General features: G+C 41.8%; 2 protein-coding genes across 3 annotated transcripts in view; one reads left to right on the forward strand and one right to left on the reverse strand.

Moving 5' to 3' along the window:
* The window catches only part of trappc12 (trafficking protein particle complex 12), a 33,094-nt gene extending 24,833 nt beyond the window's left edge, over positions 1-8,261 (reverse strand). Inside the window, exons 1-3 of one of the 2 annotated variants that reach the window (XM_034576990.1) lie at positions 8,101-8,261; positions 6,299-7,669; positions 3,322-3,438 (exon numbers count right to left, since the gene is read on the reverse strand). In XM_034576990.1, the coding sequence (XP_034432881.1) occupies positions 3,322-3,438; positions 6,299-7,657 (1,476 nt within the window). In that variant the 5' untranslated portion in view covers positions 7,658-7,669; positions 8,101-8,261. Of the gene's footprint in view, positions 1-3,321; positions 3,439-6,298; positions 7,670-7,783; positions 8,073-8,100 lie in introns of those variants that run through there. The other variant, XM_034576991.1, reaches the window with a different exon arrangement.
* A 22-nt stretch (positions 8,262-8,283) lies between these two features.
* The window catches only part of eipr1 (EARP complex and GARP complex interacting protein 1), a 55,513-nt gene continuing 37,552 nt past the window's right edge, over positions 8,284-26,244 (forward strand). Inside the window, exons 1-4 of the mRNA XM_034576993.1 lie at positions 8,284-8,473; positions 8,709-8,792; positions 16,658-16,790; positions 21,172-21,328. Coding sequence (XP_034432884.1) covers positions 8,432-8,473; positions 8,709-8,792; positions 16,658-16,790; positions 21,172-21,328 — 416 coding nt within the window. The 5' untranslated portion in view covers positions 8,284-8,431. The remainder of the gene's footprint in view (positions 8,474-8,708; positions 8,793-16,657; positions 16,791-21,171; positions 21,329-26,244) is intronic.

Consider the following 26,244-nt stretch of genomic DNA (forward strand, 5'->3'; position numbering starts at 1 on the left):
ACAAACCAGGCAGGCAGCCGAATCCACCAGAGTGTGATACAAGTAACAAGAGAGTTTTACTATAGGGAACTGATTGTAGCACGGTACCTTTCATCCCCAGACATGATCTGACGAATTGAAATGCCTCTAAATTCAGCTTGTGTAAAGAGTTGAAAAGCATCTTAAAATGAGGTACCCCTATATAATATAATTTAGACCGCTACAGGCTGGTAACATTTGCATAAGATTACTGACTGACCCTGTGTTTACTTCCTTCACAGACAAAGAAGAAAAAGAAAACATCAACAGCATCAATCCGCACTCAGCTTTGGGAGGAGAAGAGCGATATGAGACAAGATCTGAGAGACAAGGAAAGAGAAAAGGTGAGAGGAAGCACAGGTAAACTACAAAAAACAAAACCTGACTGATAAAAACAAAAAATCCTAAATGTAGGCAGCAAATGCTTGTTTTTCATCTGTCAAGATATTTCTCATTACCAGGCAGTTTTTATGTAAGATCCTTTCAGGTAATTTAGAAGCCGTACCTCAAGTTATGTTGTTTATCGGAGAGCAAAGGCAATGTTTTTTCTCCTCTGTAAAAAAGTAACAATAAAATGGACCTGGGTATGAGGTATTCAAACCACACTGAACAACTAAACTGGAGGAGAAAAAGAGGGATGTTATAGGTATTTTTTACAAGTCATTCCAAACTCAATCCCTGGATAACTTACTAGATAAATCTCTAACTTGTAATCTATATCTAAACTAAATTGAACTGAACTGTTTTAAAGCAACACTTTGTAACTTTTACTCAGCAACAGCGCCCTCTGCCGCCATGTGTGGTGAGTAATTCTGTTGGGCTCTGTGTCCAAGTGATTAAGTGGTTTTCATGTTGAGCAAAAACAAATTGGGGCTCTGACTGCATAGTCCCACTCACTGAACTGAAACACAACCGAACGGTGGATATTACCCATGATCCCCGGCTTCCTGAAACAGAAGAGCTGCCGCTGGAACAAATACACTAAACATTGTTTAGAATTCTTCATCTTTTATCACGGAGATAAAAGATGTTTTTTAATGACTTCTACATCTGTAGATCAACAGTTCGGCAATATTCTTGAACTTGCTGGGCCTGATTCTGACAATTTAAACTGCAACTCTCACAGGAGATCGAATCTGCTCACCAACGTTACATATTGCAAGTCAGTGTACCATCAAAGTAATCTTCAAGCTGTTATTTTAAATTGAAAAATAGCAGTGTTGCTTTGATATTTCTGAAATGAGGCTTATTTTTTCATTTTTTGATTCATAAGTTGCCAATGTTCAAATTAAACTAGTTAAAATAATCAAGAAGCCAAAATCTAATCAATAGTAGCTCCTATCGCACGTGGAGGCCGGGCACAGCCCAAAGTGTGCCTGTGTGTGTGCTTCAGGGTCAGGTGAAGTCCTCCTCTCACACAACATTTGCTTTCCATTTCTTTTTTGCTTGTCATTCCATGACATCTCTCCTGTAGGCCCGTGTTACCTTTCTGGCTCACAGTCTTTCTCCTCTCTCTCTCCTCTTCCTCCAGGGAACCACCCACACCAATTGGCAGACAGTGTGTGATCCTCTTACTTACACACACACACACACACACACACACACACACACACACACACACACACACACACACACACACACACACACACACACACACACACACACACACACACACACACACACACACACACACACACACACACACACACACACACACACACCATATAGTGCAGTTGAATGCAAGCTTAAAGTACCATCTTGTGTGTGTGTGTATGTGTGTACACAGAGTCCAGAAGGCCCTTGAAATATGCACACCAATCCCATGCATAATACATGGGCACAGCAGGAGAAAAGAACTTGTGAGCCGAGTGGATCTCCACCTCTCCACTCCACCCCACCTCCTCTCCTCTACCCCTCACTCCATCACGCTGTCTGCTGCTGCTGCTGCTGTGCATATGTTTTAAATAACAACCGTCTCTCAGGGTCATTTGTGGGTCAGAAATTATGATGGAGGGAAGGCACGAGGGTTGGAGAGATGGATGGAGCTTGGAGCTTGGTAGGAGAAGAAATATAAGTCGAGGAGAGGAACGATTCACCTCTTTCAGTCCGCTATAAAGCTGAACCACCCAGCAGTTTCAGTTAAGTCACCAACTGTTGGAAAGGTCAGACGAGCTGCAGACACCACAGGATGTTAAGCTGTAGTGACCTACATATGGTTCGGTCATTTACCTCCAGAAGATCATCAAAGCACCTGCTGAGTTATTAAGACTTAAAAATGGTCCAAATGTAACCACTCATTAAATTTACTGTGGGTTTAAAATCTGTCTCGACACCGACAGCTTTTGTTGTAATTGACTGAAGGTTGTACTTGATCTGAGTTTTTGGTAATGCTTCAAATATATATATATATTTAAAAAAATAGTCATCATACTTTCATCATTACCTCTTTATATAAAATTGTTTATTTTTCATGGGCTCTGCTCAAGTACACTACAGTCCACTGCACTTTCTGAGCCCAGGGAGATATACAATGTGATACATTAATGTTTGGTGGGAAATGTGAACCGTTGTTAAAGTCGTGGTGAGTAAACACTATTGCAGGTTTTCATCTCAATCTTTTTGAGGTAATTGCGCAAAATTGTCTCTGGTCAGAAATCTTCTATTAATATACAATTTGAGCTGAACAAGCTAAGAAGCTGTTGAGAAAACAATCTCCTCAAATGGTCTGACTGAGTTGCTTGACCTGGATCTTCCAACCATATTGCATAGTCATTATTGAGAGATAGAGAAATTTCAATTGTCATGAAACTATGAATGTTCAGAATAACTAGGTTTAAAATGACAGGTCCAACTCCAGCACAAGTGAGCATGTAAACCATAGAAAAAGAACAAACTGCCAAACTAGCAGTTTGTTTCAACTGTGGATGTGCAACAAATTTCACACACTCATAAATATCAGTCACAAAACATGTCTGATGTTTTTTCATCAAGATCCATTAATTATTCTTTGAAAAATTGCCGAAAATGTTGAAAAATGCCATATATTGCATTGATCCGGATCAGCACCAGTTTGTTCCTGACCCATACCACATCCTTCCGACAAACAAGCAGACAAGGGTGAAAACATAACCTCCTTGGAAAAGGAAATGAGTTGAATTAATGAAAATACTATGATATTAAAAAGACACGGTCTTCTTTTTATCCCTTATTATATATCAGGTTTCATTTCACACTGAAGACTGATCCTCAGAACAGAACATCTCCGGGTGACACATGCACAAAAAAGTACAGTGAGTGACTTACGATGAGCTGTTTGAGGCCTGTGAACGACTGCTCCACGGAGTTGGAGTTGAGAACTTGACGCTTCATGGCCGCCTGTTCTCCCAGGAAACGAAGCATTAGGTCTTTCACAGCGTCACCCTGCATCAAAAACACACTCACGTTCAATATAATGCAAAATGACACAGCAGAACACATGAAGAGCCTGGAGAGGGTTGCCATGCTGGCGTTTACATGTGTACTAACTGTGTGATATAGAAATATCCGATGATGACATGTTATTTGGAGTTACTCTGCGGAGTGGATTGTGGTCTGGTCGTCCCTGAGTTCTTTCCCTAAACTCCATGCCCTAATCTTGACAGCCTATCAAATAATATCATGCAGGTTTCTAGGAATTTAAAGGGTAACGCATCACACTTTAAACTCTCCTGCTCAATTCATTGCTGAGTGAGAGGCTTGATCACATCACCCCTGCTCTTGCCTCACTACGCCGAGATCTACACTCCCCGTTAGATTTCAAATTGATTTTAAATTTTTATTGCTCACTTTTAAAGACCTTAAACGGCCTAGGCCTTTAAGTGCCTCTCTGATTTACTGACCTGGTGTGTGCCCTCTCGACCACTGACATCCATGGATGGAGCTCTGCCTGTTACTCCCTGGTCTCACTTAGTGAAACTCTCTGCCTAAAATCTCCCAGACACAAGTCTCTTCTTTTAAATCTCTCCTTTTAAAAACCCCTTTAAAGAGAGCTTTTGCTTGACAGAGGATTTTATTTATATTCTTTTATTCGCATTGCCTTGTCTGGTTAATATTTCTGTTTTTGAAAGCACTATGTAACATTCCTAGGAAAAGCGCTCAATAAATAAAGTTTGTTTTTATTATTAACATTATATTATTATCACTATTATTGTAAAACAGTAACCACCCCTAAGAGGAAAGGAACAAAACAGACTGGAGAAAGTGCCATCTTTAATCCAGCTTTAGAGTGGATTTAATTTGTTTGTTGAAAACAGACGGTTAGTGGGCAAAAACAGCAAGATGACGGAAAATCACTTATTCTTATTCATTTATTCAAGCAGGCATTCAAACACATTCTGGGGGGATAATGAACACAATCAAAGCTGGGAGGTGGACACACACACACACACCATAAGATTAAACCGAATAAATAAGTAAAATTGTTGCTTCATCAGGGCGGTTATTACGGATAAATGTTGCTCTCAAGCTCCGAGGATGTTTATGAGAAAATAACATGATAAGGAGGAGCGTGGAAGGAGCATTGAAGGAGCGTGGAAGGAGCGTGGAAGGAGCGTGGAAGGCCATGTGCATGTGTATTTACAGGTAACTGTCTTCTCACTAATAAATAGTGCGGGAGCAGGTGAAAGGCTGATGGATAAAAATCACTCTGTGAGAACGCAAATGTCTGAGTCAGTTGCTCCAGATATTTATGCTCTTGTGTTTGACTGTTTGTGACCTACTGGCTGCCTAAATTTCCCTCGAGATCAACTAACTAACTAACTAACTAACTAACACAACTGCAAAAGCAACAACACCAATACAAGAGTCTGCGTTTTGTGTTTTAGTGTGAGACGTCTCGACCACCTGTGCTATCATGAAAGTTGCATTATGGGAAATGTAGCAAGCGGTTTGTTGGATCTTGACTCATTTTAGAGATTAAAAAGATTCTGATGTCTGCATATGAATGACCACTCTTCTTTTTTTTTTACCTGTCTCTTGCGAGTCTCCCACATGTATAACTTTTTAATACTTAATTGGTTATCAAGTCTTTTAAAACAAGTTAGCTGCAGCCTTTCAAAGTCTCCTGGGGTTTCATCAAATGTCTTGTTGATTGACAATTGAATTAATTGAATAACAAAGAAAACACAGTACTTATTGACTTTTCTTTTGTACAGAAATTTCCACTCCTGCACAAATGAAATTTTTGTGGTGGCAACAACAGATAGAACAGTCCTGAATTTTGACACATTTTTTGTGAGTAAATCAGCCTGTATGGGTTTCCACAAATTATAGATGAGAAAATGAAACAAATACATTTAAACTTTGGTAATTTTGTACTGTAAATGTCCTCATCTGTAATCTGAGGTTTACTGACTTTGATTGGAACTTGCTGTGTTTATGAATGTGCTTCAGGATGGCTGTACCCTCTACTTGCTGCATCACGTTTACACCGCATTATGATACGTTAATCCGGAGTGGCCTTTATGAGTACTACGACAGTGAGGGCCAGACATCTTTACGTAAGCGCTTACCTGATTTAAACATAAGTCATTTACTATTCAAGTTAGCATGCTTGAGATGGACAGAGAGCTTAAGCTGCATTGCATCTTTCACCACTCGATTTCTCTGTTATTGTTCATTTTTCTAGCCTTCACACTTGAACTGATTGACAAGTCTCTGTGGGGCACATCTAAAAACCCAGAAATGAGGACAATAGAGATATTAATTGTTGGTTATGGAGATGCATGTCTTCTATCCTCTTGTACATTACATAGGTTTTTATGTAAATGTAAACGTGACGTGCCTGCTTCTCATTGGTCGAGGGGCGGGACTTTATGGACCACCTCGGTGCTGGGCTTGATGACGTGGCAGCTTCTGATTGGTTGGGGGTGTGGGACCTGTTACTTTGACAATGTCCCTCTATACTCTTTAGCTGTAAACAATAACAGTGGACTTTCCGCAGCAGAATGTATACGGTATGTCCTGCCTCCCGCATTTGAAAGTGTTGCATCCCGAAACTTAATGATAGTATTGATAATAATTTCTGTTTCAGATCTAATTTTGACAGTGATTGTAAATAAAATTAGCTTTTTCAATGAAGATAACAATTATGTATAATAATGAGATACATTCAATTAAATGTTATCACCAGCCGCCACTGCTCCAAAGTGTTAAATTAGTGGAGTGGCTCTGTAAAGGGACAACTTTCTCCCTTTCTTAACACATCAGTTGTAGTATTTTACTGCCTATGTGCTTGTCCTACCTGCAGGTTGTCAAACTTGAGTCCTGGCATGGTAAGTTTGCTTGTCTCCACGTAGGCTGGGCTGAACTGCTGGGTGGCCACAGAGATCAACACCTTCCTGGTCTCTTCAGATGGCAGCCAGCCATCATGGCGCCTATCCACCTCACTCAGGCTCAGCGCTGTCGCAAACGGGTCATCATTGCCTGAGAATACAGCTTGGAGCTGGTTGAAGGGCTGTGGTTGAGTGGCTGGGGCTGGGGCTGAGGCAGTTGGAGCAGTTGGAGCTGGGACTATTTGGGGTGTAGGAGGTTGGGACTTAGTGGTTGATTCTGTAGGGACAGGGCCAAACACTGTGATAAGGGTGGGAGTATCAGAGTCCAAGGGCCCTCCAGCAGAGGAGATGGATGAGGAGGTGGAAGAAAGCTGGCGCTCAGGTGTCGGGGCTATGGGTGCAGGGCTGGCGCCCGGAGGGATCTCTGCATTGGGATTGGAAACAGAGATGAAGTCGGAGGGAGCAGTAAATGAATCAAAGAAGTCCGAAGCTGGATTGGTCTGTCCATTGTCGGTGAAGAACTTACTGAGGCTGGGGCTGGGCTGGCATACAAGAGGGGCTGTTAACTTGCTGGGGGTCACAGCATCATCACCTCCCCCACCACTCCCCATGCTAAAGCTGGGGGACTTGATGAGGGTGGGCTGGAAGCCATCAGGCACCAGAGACTTGGGCTGGGTGCCGTGGCTGAATATGGTGCACACTGGAAGAGGCTCGTGTTTTGGGCTCATCCCTCTGGCTTCCAGTGGTGCTGGATCCTCACTTTGAAGGTCAATCTGTGGATCCTGTGTGTCAACCTGAGATGAAACAAAAGCCACAACATCCTCTTGTGAGTCTGTCTGCTCTTTTGTGTCCTCTTCTACTTCCTCCGCAGAAGCCCCTCCCTCCTGTTCCTCCACTGAAACTTGAAGAGTAGTTATATTCGGTCCAGTTTCACTTAGTTCCTCCTTGTCTCCTGAGATCTCTCCTGCATTCTCCCTTTCCTCCTCCTCCTCCTCCTCCTCCTCCTCCTCTCCATCCAGAAAAGAGTCGATGGGAGCCACATCATTCTCCTCACTGTTGATGGGCGAATCAGAAATCATGACGCTCTCCATCATCTGCTCGTTGAGCTTGTCCATCAGGCTCTCTGACGGTGTGGCAATGCTGACCTCCTGGGGAGTGGCAAACTCTCCACCACCCAGGTCGATGCTGTCCTCCTGGGGCAGGACGTTGTCTCTGGAGGGGGTCTGGATGGACGTTGGCTCCGGGCTGACTGGAGCGTCCGTTTTGACATCCTCCACGGTGATGTCCAAGGTGACTGGCCGCTGATTAGGAGCGTCCCCACTTTCCATCTTATACTGACACTGACAATATAAACACAGGTTATTTACCTTTTAATTTCAACAGTGACTATTCAATATTCTTGCACAACCCTGCCTTGGCCACTTCCTGTAATTGTATGCTAAATACTGACAAACCCTTATCGTCAGCACCGGGCTGCAGGCTCAGAAGCAGAGTCGGTTCACTTCGGTTACTTTCAAGCTTTCGGTTTCATCAACCACGAGCAGTTAATCCGCAAAGCAGAGGTTGTTGTCTGGTTGTTGTTAGCTATCCGGCTATTGCTACGTTAGCCGGTTGCTAAGCTAACCTAACCTAACCTAACTTAGCAGCTGTGTCATACACGCGTCAATGAGAGCTAGCCGCGCTTTAAGAGCAGCGGAACATGCTGCTATGCTAACCACAGCGCTACACAATGACAGATGAAGAATAAAACACAACAACGGGGTTCTCTTACCGTACAGCTGACTGACAGCGAGAGAGGCTCCACGGGAAATCTACATGTACGGTGGCTCGCAGCTGACAAACTTCACGCCGCGGCGGTGTTTGGTATTCTTAACGCCCTCTACGCACTATTAAGCGCTGAATGCAACGTCGCATGAGTGCCGCTACGTACTTTACCCGCACGGTTGCGCTTCTCCTCTTTTCAAATCGCGGAAGTGCAGCTCCTGTGGTGTGTTGTGTTCTGTCCGCAGCACAATTTCTTGTGATATTTGTTTCATGTCCCCCCCGTGAGACGAGGCTTTTAAAAGAATAAGGAAGTGCTTCTTTTTCCTTACGGACACAACATGGAGGACGACGCTCCTGTCATCTACGGTCTCGAGTTTCAGGTACATGTTGATGCTACACTGACAGCTAACGTTAGCTCAGCTCTATTATATTATATTATATCCCTCAAATTAGACGTTCTTAGCTATTCTCCTCCGTGTCACCCTGTTGCACCCACACCGTTTACTTTGTTGTCTGCATATAGGAATGTTTTACTTAATGTTACCTCATCGCAGTAGTTATTAACAGGTTGTTTGTGTGGATGTACAGTCATGTACTTGTGTATTTACCTTTCAGGCACGAGCTCTGACTGCCCAGACAGCCGAGACTGACGCCATCCGTTTCCTCGTGGGCACCCAGTCTCTGAAGTTTGACAACCAGGTGAGGAAAACACTTGATGGCAGGTTTTATATTCCATGTAAAGCCCGATGGAAGAGACGTTTCCCAACAGGAGGCAGGGGACCCACTGTTGTTACTCATTTATGTCATAGTGGTAGTTTGTGTGCCTGTGCAGCTGTTTGATATTTGTCTCTTGATAATAAGTGTTGTGCAACCATCCTGCTACCTGCTGCATTGCATTACGCTGCATCTGCTGGGTTCAAGTGCTCATTATTTTCATTATAGATTGTTTTCTTGATGAATCCATCAGTTGATTGGTCCATGAAATGTCAGAATATGGTAACCCTAACCCTATGGTTTTATCTGTATTTAAGGGATCCCTAAGAAGTCTCCTCAAATGTCTTGTTTTGTCCCTGTTCATTGTGGGTTCAGGGCAGATGATGTTGCTCCTTGTTAAGCCCTATCAGACAAATTGTGACCTGTGATTGTGGGCTATACAAATACAATTTGATTGATTGATTGTTAATAACTACTATAAGTTCTAGTTTTTCTTATGATCAGAGAGTGTATAAGTGTATACGTGTAAATAAGAGGTTAAGATTTCTGAAACATAAGTTTGACAAAAACAAGCTACATTTCATAGTTTTCCACATTTAACTTTCAGTTTTGCACTTTGCTCTAAGCCAATGTTTTCAACATCATAAACTCCCAAATTCAAAACATTGGCCAAAATGGGGGTTATTATTATTATTATTATTTTTATATAAAAGCTGCATTTTGAAACAACTGCAGGTGATACATTCCTTTTTTTTATACAGTGGTATAAAATGAAATTAGAGCAATTTCATTTCTGGGAAAGGATGTGACAGAGTCATGAATAGCTTCCTCCAGATCACAGGCACACAGACATGATTTGGTTTTTGAAATATCTGTTAAATGTTAAAAGCATGACCAAATAACCTCACTTCACACTCCGTTTAAAATTCAAATCGGAGTCAAAGATGAATCTCTCATTTTTTTGTAGAGAGCATGTCAACATGAAGCCAAGATTTTCCTCTTGTCCAATGTTAAGTTGAAAGAGCCAGCCAAAAAAAAAAATCATAAAGAAGATCATCCCTAAGGAAGAGTGAAAAAGATTTGATCTACCACAAATAAACAAGCTTTTACTACCTACTAAACTATCTACTAATTCCATAAACCTCTGTCTGTCTGTATGTATGTGGAACACATATCTTGCGAACCATTCATCTTATGTGAGCAGACGATAGTGTAATTTGGATAAGCAAAATGTTCAATATTGATAAAAATGGAATAAACAGGCGACCAGCGTACTGGGGTCAGTGGGGGCGGGGCAGCGCCCTTTACTCAGCAGACAAATTTGAATCTCGTTCAATGTCATTGGATAAACTGCAGCAGCAGTCAGCAACTGGCAGCCTGCTAATAAGATCCGTCCACTAGATCATTTTGATAACTTGATTGTTTTCATTTCAACAGACTGACACAGACATTTGTGAACTCGTGCACCATTTATAGAGTCACTTCCTCTTTAGTAATTTGTTCTACAAAATAAAAGCACAACCTTTGTCTTGTTGCTGTAATGCTTTATATCATGCTGAATTACAGAGCTTTTATTTTGAAAAGTTAGGAGCTTGGGTCGATTGTATCAATTGCTGTTTCATTTTATGAAAAACATTAACTTGAAAATCTGTGAAAATGTCAAAATTTCCCAGAGCTCTGTGGGATATGGCACATGGGCAGATGAGTAGTTGGAACAAGGATATAGTATTTCAGTCCCAATCACATGAAAATAACAACATACATTCAGAAGCTGAGAAGAGGAATATAATTAATAAAGACATTAAATATAATATTACAGTTTTAGTTTTGTCAGCTAAATGGTAAATCAAAAAATGTAAACAATGAAAATAGTTAATAGTTGCAGTACAAAATTAAGTAATTGTTGAGTCTACAAAATGTGCAGATGACTAAGGTGCAGAATGCCATGACAATTTCCCGAAGTACAAGCATCCACAGTTGACTTGTTTTGTCCAACCAACCAAAGATATATAATTAAACTGAAGAGAATTATGATGATAGATCAGTTCACTCATCGTTTCAGTCTTAATGTCGAGATTCTTGCTTAAAAAATGACTCATATTATGAATTAGTGATCAAAGTATTGTAATTGCAGTTTACTTTTCTGACTGAAGAGTAATTGATTAATCAACAAGTTAATTCAGCAACAAATGCTAATAAGTAATCAAAGTGGTTGTCGATTAATAATGTGTTGATTAATAAATTAACTATAGGTTTCAGCGTATACACATACATCAATGACTGCACTGAAGCCATTGTCATACTAATTAATTGACAGATCTGTTGCACGTGCATCCGTGATGTATTTTACATGTGTGGCTTCTCAACAAAGGTCTGTAGTGAGGCTTTTGTGCTTTGTGTGTCTCTGTGTGTGTGTGAAAGAGAAAGAGTGAGAGTGTGTGCACGCATGCATACATGCATGCAGAGGTCATTACAGAGACAGATGACAGAAACAGTTGGCTCTAAATGGGGGGAGAAATAATTAGCTCTCTGAGAGCAAGAGGAAGAGAGGGATGAAAGTGTGTGTGTGTGTGTGTGTGTGTTCGTGTGTGTGTGGGAGAAAAAGAGAAAGATTTGTGCCTTGATAAAAAAAACCAGCCAATTTTCTGGCAGACTTCAGTGTGAAAACTGGGACTGAATACAGACGTAGTTCAATCCAAGGTTTGTGTAGACAGTCTAATACTGTGCTTGTTGCGACGGGCGACAATGCATCCCAGTTGGTCTGTGTAATTGTTATGCACTGTCACTATCTTAACATACTCCTCCTAACACTTTCCTCCACTCTGGTGTGAGCACAGAGCTGAAACACAAGAAAACCAAAGAGGTGAATTCTTCATAGTCCTGTTAATCTCATCCTGGTATTATTATTATTAGATTTAAATAGTAAGAAAAGTGATAATTGCTCATTAATTCAGTGGACTCGTTGCTTTGAGGCAACTACAGACTGCGATTTTGTGTCAGATGAAAGTTGATAGTCGAGAAATCGTCGGTTGTCGCTTCAAAGAAGGCAAATCCAGCTTTTTGTCTCCTCAAATTGATTCTGATACTGATTCCTGTTTTTAATTTGACTCTTTCACTTCTGGCCAATATCTACTGAAGGAAATGAAGTCAGGGTTAGGGTTCCTGCTACCCGTTACATTGTTTTTCTGCATTGTTCCTGTCAAATAAACCAATAAATAAATCATTTAAAAATTGTTGGATCTATACACGTTGACTGACGGCTGATATAGATCGTATAAAAAGACACTGCCTGCTACAGCTCTGCATTGAGCCTCAGTATGTTTCAGACAAAATGCTTGTTGGCTTGACTACGTTTTGTCTGTCAAGATGGTGGCCATGTCAGATAAAGTGATTATAGTCAAAAATTCATGGCCCAGAGACATGACAGACTTCATGTTGCTCCCCATCCAATCTCTGTTTCCTATCTTTAACGACCTGTGTGACTTCACCAGAAAGGAAGCACTTGCAACTGACTTCAGGGGACAAGACTGTAAACAAACATGGCGTATGAAGTGGTGTGTAAAATATGGGTGCTTTGTGCTTTGAAAAGCCCAAAATCTTTTCCTCTGTTTCACAGTTCCACCTTGTGACACTAACGGCATCATTCCCCTTTTGCTTCGCCAAGTTTACATTTGTCAGCCGTGCTCCGATTGGTCAACTTCACAGAGGTGCAAAACCTGTTGTGGAAGGTGAAAAAAAAAAAAAAGAGATGCGGCATCCTAGATGTGGCGTTGGTTGTCATCCATGGCGCCCAATGCCCGTTAATAATTTCCGAACTCACCTGATGCCCTACGTCTTCTGGGTCAGGCTATAATCGGGCTGATATTGTGTAGTCTGACCCCTGCATAAAGGACAGTGAGCAGTTGTCACTACGGCTGCAGCTGCCGCCTGGAAAGATGTTTATTTTAAATTGGCAGCAGGTCAATGCCTTTACTAGTAGTCTGTTAGCTGCTATCCACTGTTGACCTCTAATCTCACACACCTTAATTGAACAAATTGTAGTTTAAAATAGAGAACATGGATCGCAGTATAAACACATGTTATAATAGCATAGTTAATGTAGTAGAGATAACAGGAAAGTCTTGGCTTCATGTTGACCCACATCATGCTCTCCTCCAGAAACTTTAGAATCCTCTTTGACTCGGATTTGAATTTTAAAACTGAGTGTGATACAAGAGGTTATTTGTTAATGCTTTGTTTCAAAACCAAGTCATGTCTGTTTGCCTGTAATCTGGAGAATGTTTTCTTGAGTTTATCACATCCTTAACCTGTTATTTTTAAAATCTAGAATAGCTCTAAGTCTAGATATTTTTTTTTTCAAATGTCATGAAAATACTTAAGTTAAAGATGTTTTGTCTAAAACCGAGCGCAGCACCATTAGTGTTCACGAGAAAAAACTGTACATAACCATTTGTACTATTTGGATTGGTTTAAAAAATGCCTTATGTGTTAATCCAAGTAGTTCAAATACAAAAGGCAATGTCTTTATTGACCTCTGCTTTGTTTTCTAATATCAACGTCAAAGGGCATCCAAAGCTTTAAATCCTAAATGGGATCATTATTCATCCTCTGTTATGTTCTTTCAGATCAGCCTCCATTAGACTCCTGGGTTCAGTCAGTGCGGTGCCTTTTATTCATGAAGCTCATTCTCTCTTCCACTCTGTGTAGCTTTGCTGGCAAACATTGGTAGGCTCAGTTCTTCCGAGTTTGAACTCGCCATATGAAAAATGTGTTTTCGATTGGCATTTCAGCCCTGATAGCTTCTGCTGTACCATAAGCCCGCTGGCCTCTCCACCTCCCATTAAGCATAATGCAGGTTGGAAATGCCTCTCTTAACTCGCCGAGCACCTCTCAAATCCCTCAGAGACCAATAGCTGGAATGACAGATCGGGGGAGCGTCGGCATGGCATTTAAGGCTGCTAACGAGATAAAGCGCCTGAGCTTGGCACCTCTCACCCGCTCGCCTCTCCTTCGCCCTGCTCGCTGTCATCTGTGCGGCTCAAGAGCTTTAGCGGAGACGCGTCTGAAGTGGGGGCCACAAGCCAGCTCGTCTTTATCCTTTCTCTTACCCCCTTCTTCCCAGACTCCCCCTCCGCTCCTCTATACCTCAATTCCTCCCACTAGCGGCACATAATTAACAGCACTGGGCCGGATGCCCAAGTGGCTGAAGGCTATGAGTCACTCCCCGGGCAGGGAAGAATGGCGGATAAATCACCTGAGGGAGGAGGAGGGTTAGAACTTCTCTCTCCCCTCACACCTGAGTTCATTTGGGGGGACCCTATTACTAGGCCTTCCAATTACCCTGTCCCGCCGGCCTGAATTTATTTGTACCGCTCCCTCTCCACCATAAAATTATAACTTTGCGTAATAATTTTTTGCTCGATGCAGTCTAACCCAAGGTTAATAGCCGCCTAGCTGACTTTGAAAAGGCTGAAGGATGCGGCTGCTCCGATGCTCTTCTCTTCCTCCTCCTCCTGCTCCGTACGCCCCCTCCTTTCATCCTCTTGTTCTGCCTGTAAAAGTAGTACTGGCAAGGGGAGTGGAAATGCCTAGCAGGAGTTATTGTCCAGTGCGACCCCATTAACAGTCCCCCGAGGTGCAGTAAGTGTCTCTCTTATGGGAGAAACTGCCATATATTGTCTGATCAAACCTTGAGGCCCTCACTTTTTTACGGCAGCGGTGGGCCCTGAACTGCTTTCAGTGGAGGGCCCTCATAGAATAGATTTCCATCTAATGAAAAGAGATCATGGAGGAGTTTCCATTAACTTCTTATGGATAAAAGTTGAGCTTGTTTATTCAACTTGTGAGTGCTGCAGTGTGCACAGCTGTTGATTGTGTTATTAAAGTGCAGCCAAGGCCTCAGTATTACGCCAGGTCAAGGAGCTACACCGCTGAGAAAGGATTTATAGCTGAGTATTATGTAGTGGTGTAAGTGTTTACAGTTTTTATGGCCTTCATCTTCTGCATCCTCAATCCTGACGAGAACAATTCCATCTCAGAGTCATACTATTTGAACTTTCGCATGTATTCTTCTGTGCCATGCAAGCATCAGTTTAACATCACTTATTCAGATTTAGCAGTCATTTCCGACTGGCTCGCCTTGGTTCACCTGTTATGGAATTTAACAGCAACAAAATACTTTCTACCCTGGTAAGAAGTACCCGCAGCTTAACAAAATTATATTTAAAGGATGCAAACCTCAGACACGTAATTGCATCAGACATTCCCCTCATGTCAGCAGAATGAGAAATCGGCTGGGTTAAAGGAGGAATCCATTTAAAAATGCATCCTAAAGAAGCTGTCCAACATTTTGGGGAATGCGCTCAGTCACTTTCTCTCCAAGACGTTCACGTTATGCCTACTGCACACTAGGGGATTATCGGCCCGATTTCCAGTCCAATTCAGGACTTCCGAAGATCCCGGGGTCGTTTCATTTTTCAGGTTGATAATCCTGTAGTATGAGGGGTTTACAGACTTAATGTCATCAAATAAATCAGAGCCTCTCTGATTTTGAAGCGTTAATATCAAACATGTTTCAAAATGGGGGAGACAAGTATGAAAGGAACAGTGATTGGCCGAGTGAGCACCATAGCCAATAAGAGTGAGTTCACCGGGAAGCATCACCAACTAGACTTTAAACATGGCTGCCTACAGTGTAGATAAGACTTTTTTTCCCGTATGAAGAGGACAGTAGAAAATGAGGTCAATCTTGAAATGTTGAAAAGTGGCAACGGTATGAGTGCATGACTGATCAGGCAAGTTTCTGAGTTCCTAAATCTGAATTCACTCAGAAATCATTTGTTTAAACACCAAGTGTGTGCTCCTTTGTCCCGACTGAATTTTCTGTAGTGCATACGCATTCTCACAATTAAAATCATTTACATCTGTCATTATGTCTGTGTTCTCCCACATTTTATAATTTCCCATGTTTCAAATATATATTTATTATTTATTATTATTTGTTTGGCCTTTTGTGGTGTTTGTCAGTGCATGTCTTTATCTTGTTTTGTTTTGTAATCTTTTAATTGCTGTAAACCAAATTGCCTTTGGGATTAATAGTCAGTTTTGCGGTAGTAATAGTAAAGATGTTTTGTATTTTATTGTATTGTGTAGCTATTTCCCTCTGCCTCCAGTGTTTATGCTGAAAGAGGTTGACCATCTGTCACCTTCTAACTTAATACACAGCTATTCACCACTGACACTGGTTTTCTATATTGTTCTCATTCATGTATTTAACTGATAAGTAAATCTTACAGTATGCAAACCAATAACAGACATGGGAAATTAGAGGACGCACAGCTAAACAAAATCTGTGCTCACACAAATGTCTCTTTGGAAAAATAGCACAATTAAAAACCTTTCACAGAAAAACTCTTGGATAATGCTCCCATCCTCAGTCCCTTTGAGTTGGGCTAATTGTCTTAAAAAATGAATGAGCTTTTTATTGATTTTCTTTTTTGTACCTTTTGCTCCAACTCCTCCAACATGTCATATGCAGAACTCCCGTGAATGGAACGCGACTTCTCAAAGTGCCTTAATCGTCACTTTAAAGGCCAAATCGAGATGAAAAGTTTTCAGCTGTATCAAGTTGAGGGGGGGGAAAAAAAGAACCAAAGCGACGTCTGCCTTGAAATTGCATTTACTGTCATATTCAAAGAGGAACCTTCTTCTTTTCCAGAGGAATCTGAGGAATGAGTGGAGCTTTGAACTGTGGTTGGTGTGCGGAGGGAGGAGCACACAGTGTTTTTAAGCTCTGGCTTCATCCTCAACACATCTCTTCCTCACTGTCTCTGCCTCTCTGTTATTTCCAGATCCACATCATTGACTTTGATGATGAGAATAACATCATTAATAAGAATGTCCTTCTGCACCAAGCTGGGGAGATATGGCACATTGGCGCCAGTCCTGCAGATAAGGCTGTGCTTACCACCTGCTATAACAAAAGTGAGTCCCACTGTTTCCTTATGTCTCTGGCTCTATTCTTTGCCTCTTTATTCAGCGTGTTTCTCTTTCTCTCTTTCCTTCTGTTTCTCTTTGTCTCCTTTTTGCATTTGCTGTATCTTCTTTACTTTGTCTACATATGTCTTCCTGCTAATGAACTAATACTGACCTGGAGTTAAGTTGAAACTCAGAACATGTAATTGCATCTTTAACAGATGACCTGTCTCCACAGGTCTGATAGTAAAGCGGCCTTGTTAGGAGTCATGTTCAGACTGATAGAATCAATACTAATGTGTGGACATGATGACCCACGTGAGGGATGGTGGCAGCAGCTGCAAAGTCACTGTCTGCCAGGGGGAAAAAAATCCTTTAAGGTCACATGTATGTCAACTGTAATATTATAAACATGTTTTTTTAGGATTTACACTATATCTGTACAGAATTTAAAGTCGAAAACTATATACAACAGACCAAGACAGGTAAACCAATTGTAATCAAAAAGGACATCCCTTGGGATGTTGGACAGTGTGAACATGTCAACCTTCACATTCTCGTCCTCATACAGGCTGTGGTGAAGGAAGTATTCAAACATTTTACTCTAGTAAGAGTATAAATAAAATGTTGTCATGTAAAAGTAAAAGTATCGGATCTACTGTTCAAGTGAGTAAAAATAATGTGTTGAGTGTTGCCTATTGCCTAATGCAATGGTCGACTTCATCATTAACTGTGTCTCCTATATATTCTGCTATTTGCTGTAGTGGAGTAAAGTGAAATGTACCTGTAAATGTAGGCAAAGGTAACAGTAATGAAGTGAATGTACTTTGTTACATCCCAACACTGCATACAGGAGAATCAGAAATGTATTACTAACTAAATTCTTTCTGTAAACATGTTAGACAACTATATTTGTTTTCATAATATATAAATGAATACACAGGTAGAAAATCAATGCATATATATATAAACACATGACGAAATGAGGTTGAATATCTTGTATATACAATTAAAAATAGATCCCCTTTGTGGCTGTTTGATGCTGGTGTCAGAATTTAACAGTTTGAACAATCTGATAACTGTATACACTATATTGCACTTTGTTTTTGGTCTTAACATATAGTGTAAATATTGTTGTCATAGCCACTGATGTTCTTTCACACTTTCACAGGCTGAGAAAGGCTGACTTTGACCTCTCATAGATGAAGTGAATAAAGTTTATAATCATGTAACAAAAGCACAGGGGAAAGTTCCTGTGGTCGAGAAGCGGCTTATATACAGTCTATGGTTAGTACCTACCGACTGCCGACTAGGGACAAATCACAAGCCAGTGGCAGGTTGTTGAGGGATGTGCTGGAACAAGTCTGATCCATGGTTGCTTCGCCTCGCAACATACAGGACTTAAAGGCTCTGCCTCTAACGCCGTGGTGCCTGATATCACAGGACACCTTCAGTATTCTTGTGGCGTACATGTTCCAGTGGGTGGCATTTAAAGTGGCATCAAAGAACTAACAGCATATTAGGCACTGGTGGTTATAATGTTTTTGCTAATCACAACAACACTCCAGGGTTTTCCCTACCAGTATAACTCTTGGGTGTACTGCCAACATCTGAACAGAATTAACGGGGGAAAAAAAACATATTGGTCCTAATACCAGACAGCATTTATTTCCAAAGTAAAAAAGTAAGAGTTGTCTTGTATAACATGATTTACATGTTCATTCATTAAATCAGATATGCTTTATGAATGGAGAGCATTTCAGTGTAACTATGGTCTTTTACAGAGTGTTGCATTATGGGTTGTTTGCAGCCTTATTATGTTGCAGTCTGAGAGTCTGAAAAATGTTGACTTGTCAGAGAAAATAATTATACAAGAGGGATGAGAGTGAGAGAGTAACCGCCTGCGCTACAGTAACTCAGTCCGCTGACAAGTGGCCACTGGAAAAGTGAGACGTCCAATAAGAAGAAAGATTTTGGAAAACAGCCAAACACTGTTACACTGTCAGGTGGTTATGGCAGGAGGAGTAAATGTAAGTTCAAATCAACTCTGTTTTAACATCGTTATTTTGTACGGCACACAGCTGTGATCACTCACAAAAACGATTACTTCAGGACATAGCGCTCATCCTCGGTGAGTATATTTGTTTCGCTCTGCCTCGCTCTTGCTAATGCCTGAGTGCACGGTGAAAAACAACAACTGGTGTTGTATTTTTATAAATACTGTAACGATAATGGTCCAAAATGATGTGGAAATCCAGGCTGCTGGTGGTGTAATGGTGCAGGGAATGTTTTCTTGGCACATTTTGGGTCCCTTAATACCAATCAATCATGATTTAAACGCCACGGCCTATCTGAGAATTGTTGCTGACCATGTTCATCCCTTTATGGCCACAATTTACCATCTTCTAATGGCTACCTCCAGCAAGATAATGCAGCGTATCATAAAGCAAAAGTCATCTCAAACCGGTATCATGAGCGTGACGATGACGTTGAGTGCACTTCAGTGGCCTCCCCAGTCACCAGATCTGAATCCAATAGAAAACCTTCGGGGTGTGGTTGAATGGGTGATTTGCACCTTTTATGTGCATCTGAAAAATATGCTGAAATTATGGGATGCAGCCTCGTCAACATCTCACTACAGGGTTATTTTTGGAAAGCTAGAAAAATTTCCCAATGCGCTCTTCTTTCAAGTATAACCCCTATGTATTGGGAGTAGTGCCTCTCCCTGGAAATTCAAAAAGACGAGGCAGAGACACGCCTTCCGACCCCCTCAACCCCATCTCTCCCCCTCACACATGGACATCGTAAACAAAAACAGATGCAACATACTAATTAGCTTGCTAAAGATAAGTCATCTAGGATGTCTAGGACTCCAGAAATGCTGTATGAAGACTTTCCTGACAGCCAAGACCACAGTCGTCCTAAGCTGTTTGGACCACCGGCACAGGTTGCCTGTGCTGAGACACCCGGAGCTAAACTGTGTGTGAGGACTACGGATGTCCCGCACTGGTGTGTGTGTGTGTGTGTGTGTGTAAGAGACAGCTGAGGGGCAGGAGAGGATGGGGGACGATGTGGTGGTTTAGTTTCAGCATGGATTTGAAAATGAGCGCGGCTTTCCAGATTCACGTACATGAGCAGTCGCTGGTGGCGGGTGGCCTCCCACCTTTGATTGAGGGTGTTACCCTTTTCAGCTATGTGTACATGTCATGATATATAGAGACATCCCAAATGGTTAACTCAACGTAAGCAAGGTCCAAGACGGTTTGAAACACAAGGTTATGAGTTATGTTCAACCCATAAATGTAGATTTTGTTTTTAATTTGGTAATGAATGTGATATTAAAACCAATATGATGTATTTCATCAAACAACAGTCGCATAATTTGGTTTGCAGCTCAAAAACACATTTAAGTTCAAACTTGTTTGTAGAGTTAGAATTGCAGTTTTGAGGGTCCTCACAAGAATGTGTGACTGAGGTTGCAACACACAAGAGCAGGAAACCAGACCACACACACACACACACACACACACACACACACGCACATGAGCGCGCACACACACACATCACCTCCATCACCCTCTTCCCTCGCTCTCTCTCCTTTCTCTTACTGTCTCTTACTCTCTGTCAGGTGATCGCTACATGCTTGAGTTCACAGTATGACAGCCACTCTCGACCAGGCAGGATCTCCCGACATCCCACTTCGCACTGCTGCTCTCACACACACACACACACACACACACACACACACACACACACACACACACACACACACACACACACACACACACACACACACACACACACACACGCTCAGATACAGTATATACAGTACAAACAATATACACACATACTCAAGTGCATTCCTTACAATGTTTCTATATGCCGCCTCCCACCCGCGCTCCTGTTTGCGGGTAAGATAGGGCTTTTGTTCAAGATGATTGCTTGCCCACATACTCCAAATGCGAGGTTGTCTAAAACCACTCAAGAGCCCGTGGACTCGCACCACATTGCTTTTTAATTTGACAAATAGGCCTAACGCCAGTGTTTCATAGCCCAACGCCTGCCCACACACTGTCAATAGCTACACCAGAAAGAAATTAGGCTCTTTTGCGTTCTCCCTCTCTGCTTTCTCTCTCTCTCTGTCTGTGATAGGTTGTGCCCTCCAGCCTTAAACTTTTATTCCAATTACTGTATCAGTTCTACATTTACTCCACTGCGTCCAATTAGCAGCTCTGGCTCTGGTGTGCATGTGCCAAAATAACTCATTTGTGATGTGGATTTAAAGGAGTCTATGCATGTCACTGCATTAGTGTCTGCCCCCCCAACATAAATACACACACTATACTGTGCATGACCGTGTTGGTGTGTTTGTGTGATTTCTTCCCTCCAGCCAGCGACAGCAGGGTGGTCTCTTGTGCGGCAGTATGGCGGATGCCCACTGACTGGGAGACAGGTAGCCACGAGTCACCTGACGACACCGCCCACAACCCTCAAACCCTGGAGCTGCTTTGTCACCTAGACAACAGTGCCCATGGCAACGCAGCCTGGTAGGTGTTGCTGAGGAATGACTGTAAAAGTCTTCACACAAGTTGATGCAAGTGCAGTGATTGTTTTTGATCCAGAGCTGTGTGCAGTTGTGTTTGGCTCCTGTGTGTATCTGAATGAAAATATTTTTTTATGAAGATCTGAATAAAATACAAACAGAAGCCTGAGACCCTTAGATACCATTCTGGTGATAAGGTGTCTTAACCATAATCAATGACCTCATTCATGTGATCAGTTTTGGTCGCTTCCAAAGCTTTGTATTGATTAATGCATAATCCATTTTCTGAATAGAACTGAGCAGTAAATCAGTACAACTCTACTCTGATGTAAGATTCACATTTAGCTAATGGAATTTTATGATATATCAGTTAAACGATACGGTCTTTTGATTTATTGAATCTAACTATTCAAAGCAAACAGTGAATCACTTTTGGTCTCCGTAGTCATATTAGAAATAATTTTCAAAGTTCGACAAAGTAATTTCAGAATTCAAGGGCACCTTAGCAGTGTTTTCTTCCTCTGCATCTCATGATACACACACACACACACACACACACACACACACACACACACACACACACACACACACACACACACACACACACACACACACACACACACAACATACCGATTAGCTTACTAGTTAAGTGCTAGTTAAGTGCGTCAGTATGCACACTTTTGCAAAAGCAATGTCGTATGAAGTAGAGGGCTTCTCGACAGCTTCCTGACGGCTAAGGTGACTCTGGTCCCGAGGCGCTTGAACCCCTGGCACAGGAAAAGGTCTCAGTCAGTGGTTCAAATGGTGTGTGTGAGACAGTCGTGTCTGAGGAGATGGACGAGCATGTGGTAGTTTAAGGGTTTAGTTACAGCAGCTTTCCTGATTCTCACTCACGGGTGGTTGCTGGTGGCGGGGGGCCGCCAACCTTTGAATGATTGGGGTCAACTTTTTCATATATAAATGTCATTAAGTAGAGACGTCCCAAATAGTTGACTCTACGTAAGCATTGGCTCTGAAAGGTCCAAGACAGCTTGAAACACTAGGTGGTGTTTTGAGCCAACACATACTCTTTTTTATTTATTTTTTTTGTCATAAATGTTATATTAAAACCAGCTTTAATATATTTTATCAAAGAACAGTCATATTAAGTTCACAGCTCATAAACACATTTAAGTGAGCAGTATCTCTTAAAAGGAAAATAATCTTACCTTAGATTACCCTTATCATTATCATTCTCTGTGTGTATAACTTTTCCGTATATTTATTTATTTTTCATGGCTCAGACTGACAGATTGACCGGCCCTGATCTGAGATTGTACTCCAGGCCTGATCTTTTTCTCGTCTAGTCTCGGCTCCTGTGCACAAGCCCTTGCTACAATTCAATGTGTATGAGAATGAAAATCAATGGTCATTCGCCTTTTTAGTCCACTGTTCATCAGCTGCCTCATGATTGCTATCAATTTTAGAGGCGCCAATCAGTTAGCATGATGTATACTGTAGCAGGTGTCTGCGAGGCAGAGATAAATATGGATAGAGAGTGAGGACAATGGAGGGAGAAAGATGGTGAGAAGCTAACAAAGCATAGTGGGTGGGGGTGTGTGTGGGGGGGTACACAACTCTGTGTGTATTTTGTGCTTGTGCGTAGAAACTGGAGGTCTTTGTATCTATTGGGGTCGCTGTATCCATGTATGTGTACTGTGTGTGTATGTGTGTGTGTCAAAGGGTAGGTCAAGCAAGGCTGCTGGGTAAAGATTGATGGCTTTGAGGTCCAACATCTCAACGCCCCGAGAGCTGTAACCCTCACAAGGGCACCTGTGTGTGTGTGTGTGTGTGTGTGTGTGTGTGTGTGTGTGTGTGTGTGTGTGTGTGTGTGTGTGTGTGTGTGTGTGTGTGTGTGTGTGTGTGTGTGTGTGTGTGTGTGTGTGTGTGTGTGTGTGTGTGTGTGTGTGTGTGTGTGTGTGTGTGTGTGTGCGCTGGGCGCTGGGCGCTGTGAAGCCTGTAGCCTATGCTGTGCACTATTGGCTTCCTTAGATGGATGGCTTTGGTCTGCTGCCCACCTCTTCCATCTCTTCATGACACACACACACACACTTATCCCCACTGACTCTAATAATACTGGCGGCTTGCACCTTTGTGTGTGTGTGTGTGTCTGCGTGTGTTTGTGTTAGCAGCCAAATAGTGAAGCGATTGGAGCGTGTATACTTATGAGGCTTTTGTCTTTTTCGTGTGTGTGTGTTTGTTCACCTGCTTCTCTGTATGTTTGGGTCTGCTGTAGCGTGTCTGCCCGTGTGTAGCCTGCTTCCTTCGTGGGTGTGTTTTCCAGTCGCTGGTGTCCCTCCACTCCCACCAACAATAACACTTTCTCCTTCCTCCAAATCCCCTCATTGTTTGGGTGGGCAAACATTTGAGCCTGTGCCCTGTTGTGAGGCGTGCTCTGAATGGAAATATCGGCAGAATACACCCAACAAAACAGGGCTAAACAGAGCTGGGGAAAAACCATGTTTTTTTTCTTCTCTGGTGCTCGGCTGTTTTTTCCTTATTCTTTCTTGCACTTGGTTTCGATTGGGAGCCGCGTGCCAGTCGAGCAAATCGATTCCCGTGGAGCCATTTGAGCCAATCAGAGCCCTGGGAGAGAATGGTAAAGCGCAAAAGGCAACGAGGTTGATTTTCTAAAGTGGGGTGTGACAGGAGGGGGTAGGAGGTGTTTGTTGGTGTGATTTTGTGTGTTTGTGCACACAGGCATGAATGCAATCATGTGCAGTATGTGTGATCATTGCAAGTGAAAGGCTTTTAGTTTTTCCTGGGTTTCTTTAAAAAGTCTGGCTGCATATATGTCTTTCATACCCTATAGAGCAATAGTGTCTCTGCTCTTTGCCTGTTTATGTGCCTGGTTTCTCAAAAGTGAGGAGTATGAGTGCAAGGGCCAAATTCTAACTGAAATTATGATCTCTTCTCACCCTCTGATTCAGTGGCCCTGAAGTGCAAATCACAACATCAAATTACCTAACACGTTAACTTTTAACACAGAGGGTGGGTACCTGCTATCTACAAGGTTTGTCGCTGATTGGACCGACACACCATCTTTTTTTCACAAAGGAAATGACAAAACATTATTATCAATTGTTGCCTTAACGGTTTAGAATTCACACATGTATTGAGTAAAATTACCAGACCAAGCAGGATATGTGACACTAATTTAACTAATATATAATCTACAATAACTACTATCAACCCTAAACCAAACACGTTCTACTGTGCTGAATGGTTGTAGGGCTTCACTATATATTTTATCACTGCTGTGTGACATTCATTAGTCCTGTCCTGACTCATTTTGTACTTGTGGGGAAAACACTGTTTGCTGTCCTGCAGCCGCAGAGATTTATAAGCTTTAGTCAAAGCAACAAATATTGATTCGAATTTATTTTTCAGTGAATAGCAATGATATTGATTTACTGATGTCTGGTGGTTCTGTATAAACATGTTGGATGGTAAATAAATAGATAAACAAAGGACTTGACATTTGGCATGTAAATATTAGATTTTGTATTTTTATTTTATGTTTATTTTTTTTATAAAATTGCATCAGTCTTTTTTTTCTGTGCCGATGCCTGTAGTGTCAGAGCGAGAGGCAAAAGAGACGAACCAGAGAGAGAACGTGAATAAAAGATTCAATAAGGGTTTCGATGTCAGCAGTGCTTAACAAATCCATGTATTTCTCTAATGTAGATCCACAGTGGCACCATTTATCATAACCCATGTCTAGCCTGTGTTTGCCATTTTAATCTGCAAAAGTCAGCCCTGATGTTTTCAGCATTGCTCTTTGCTAACAAAAGAGATTAAAGGTTCGGTAAGAGATTCGTTAATATTAGGGTTTTGTAAATTTCTGTGCTTTGGCAGCTCACATTACTCAGGTTGTCGGCCATTGTGTGGCTTAATGCTGATTGATCCACTCATTTTCCACACCCTAAAGTCGGGTATTGCCTGCATTTTTCAGGTGCATTTGTCTATCTATCGGAAGGAGTAACCTGTTTATATGTTTAAGTAACTGTAATAGTGTTTATTTACAAAAGTAATTACTTACATTACCAGTTACTCACAAATAAATAATGGTGATAAAATGACATTACTCCCAACACTGGAAGTGACGTGTTCAGGGACTGGTAAAGTCAAGGAGACTTCAACACAACAGCAGAACCAAAATGGAAACCTGTGGTGTGAACACAACATGACACTCATCAAGTAATAAACACTGAAATCTGTGAATCTCTAATTGCATTGATAGAACCAAGTTTCTCCCACCATACTTGTGTGTGCACAGTTTTCCTTTGTAGTTAGTGCCATTTGGGGTATTTTTATTTGTTCTGGCCCCTCAAATAAAGTGGGGTGATAAACCTAAACAGCTTTTGATCATCTGTCTGCTGAATTTTTTGCAGTAAGTTTGCCGTCTTAACCTGAACCCTTAAACCAAATCTTAAATAGCCTTTTGAATGTGTCACCAAATCCATTTTCAGACATGAACTTTGTCCGGGTTAGGGTTAGTTGTGCTTTCACATAAAAAGAATGCAGCAGGAGGTCATCCAGCCAAACGTATTCACAAAAACATAAAAATCTCCAGATCATTCAGGTGAGGGGGGGCGCAGGAGGCGGTCTTACATTTCCACTGCAGAGATCACAAGTTTTTGTTTACAGCACATTGACATTGTAATCAATGCGGTCACTCACTCGTGGTGAATCCTCCAGATACTGGGCTCATTCTAATATTATCTGCCAAGGGGGCTGGCAATAAAAATTCCATGTAAAGTCTGGAGCCCCCGACTCATCCATTTACATTCTCACATACAGCCCCCTTGGATAATTTCAGGACTGCATATCTGAAAGCAGCTAAAATGAGGACCAACCAAAATATCCCCTTTTTCCTAA

The sequence above is a fragment of the Hippoglossus hippoglossus genome, chromosome 22 (assembly GCF_009819705.1).
Source record: "Hippoglossus hippoglossus isolate fHipHip1 chromosome 22, fHipHip1.pri, whole genome shotgun sequence".
Lineage (NCBI taxonomy): Eukaryota > Metazoa > Chordata > Actinopteri > Pleuronectiformes > Pleuronectidae > Hippoglossus > Hippoglossus hippoglossus.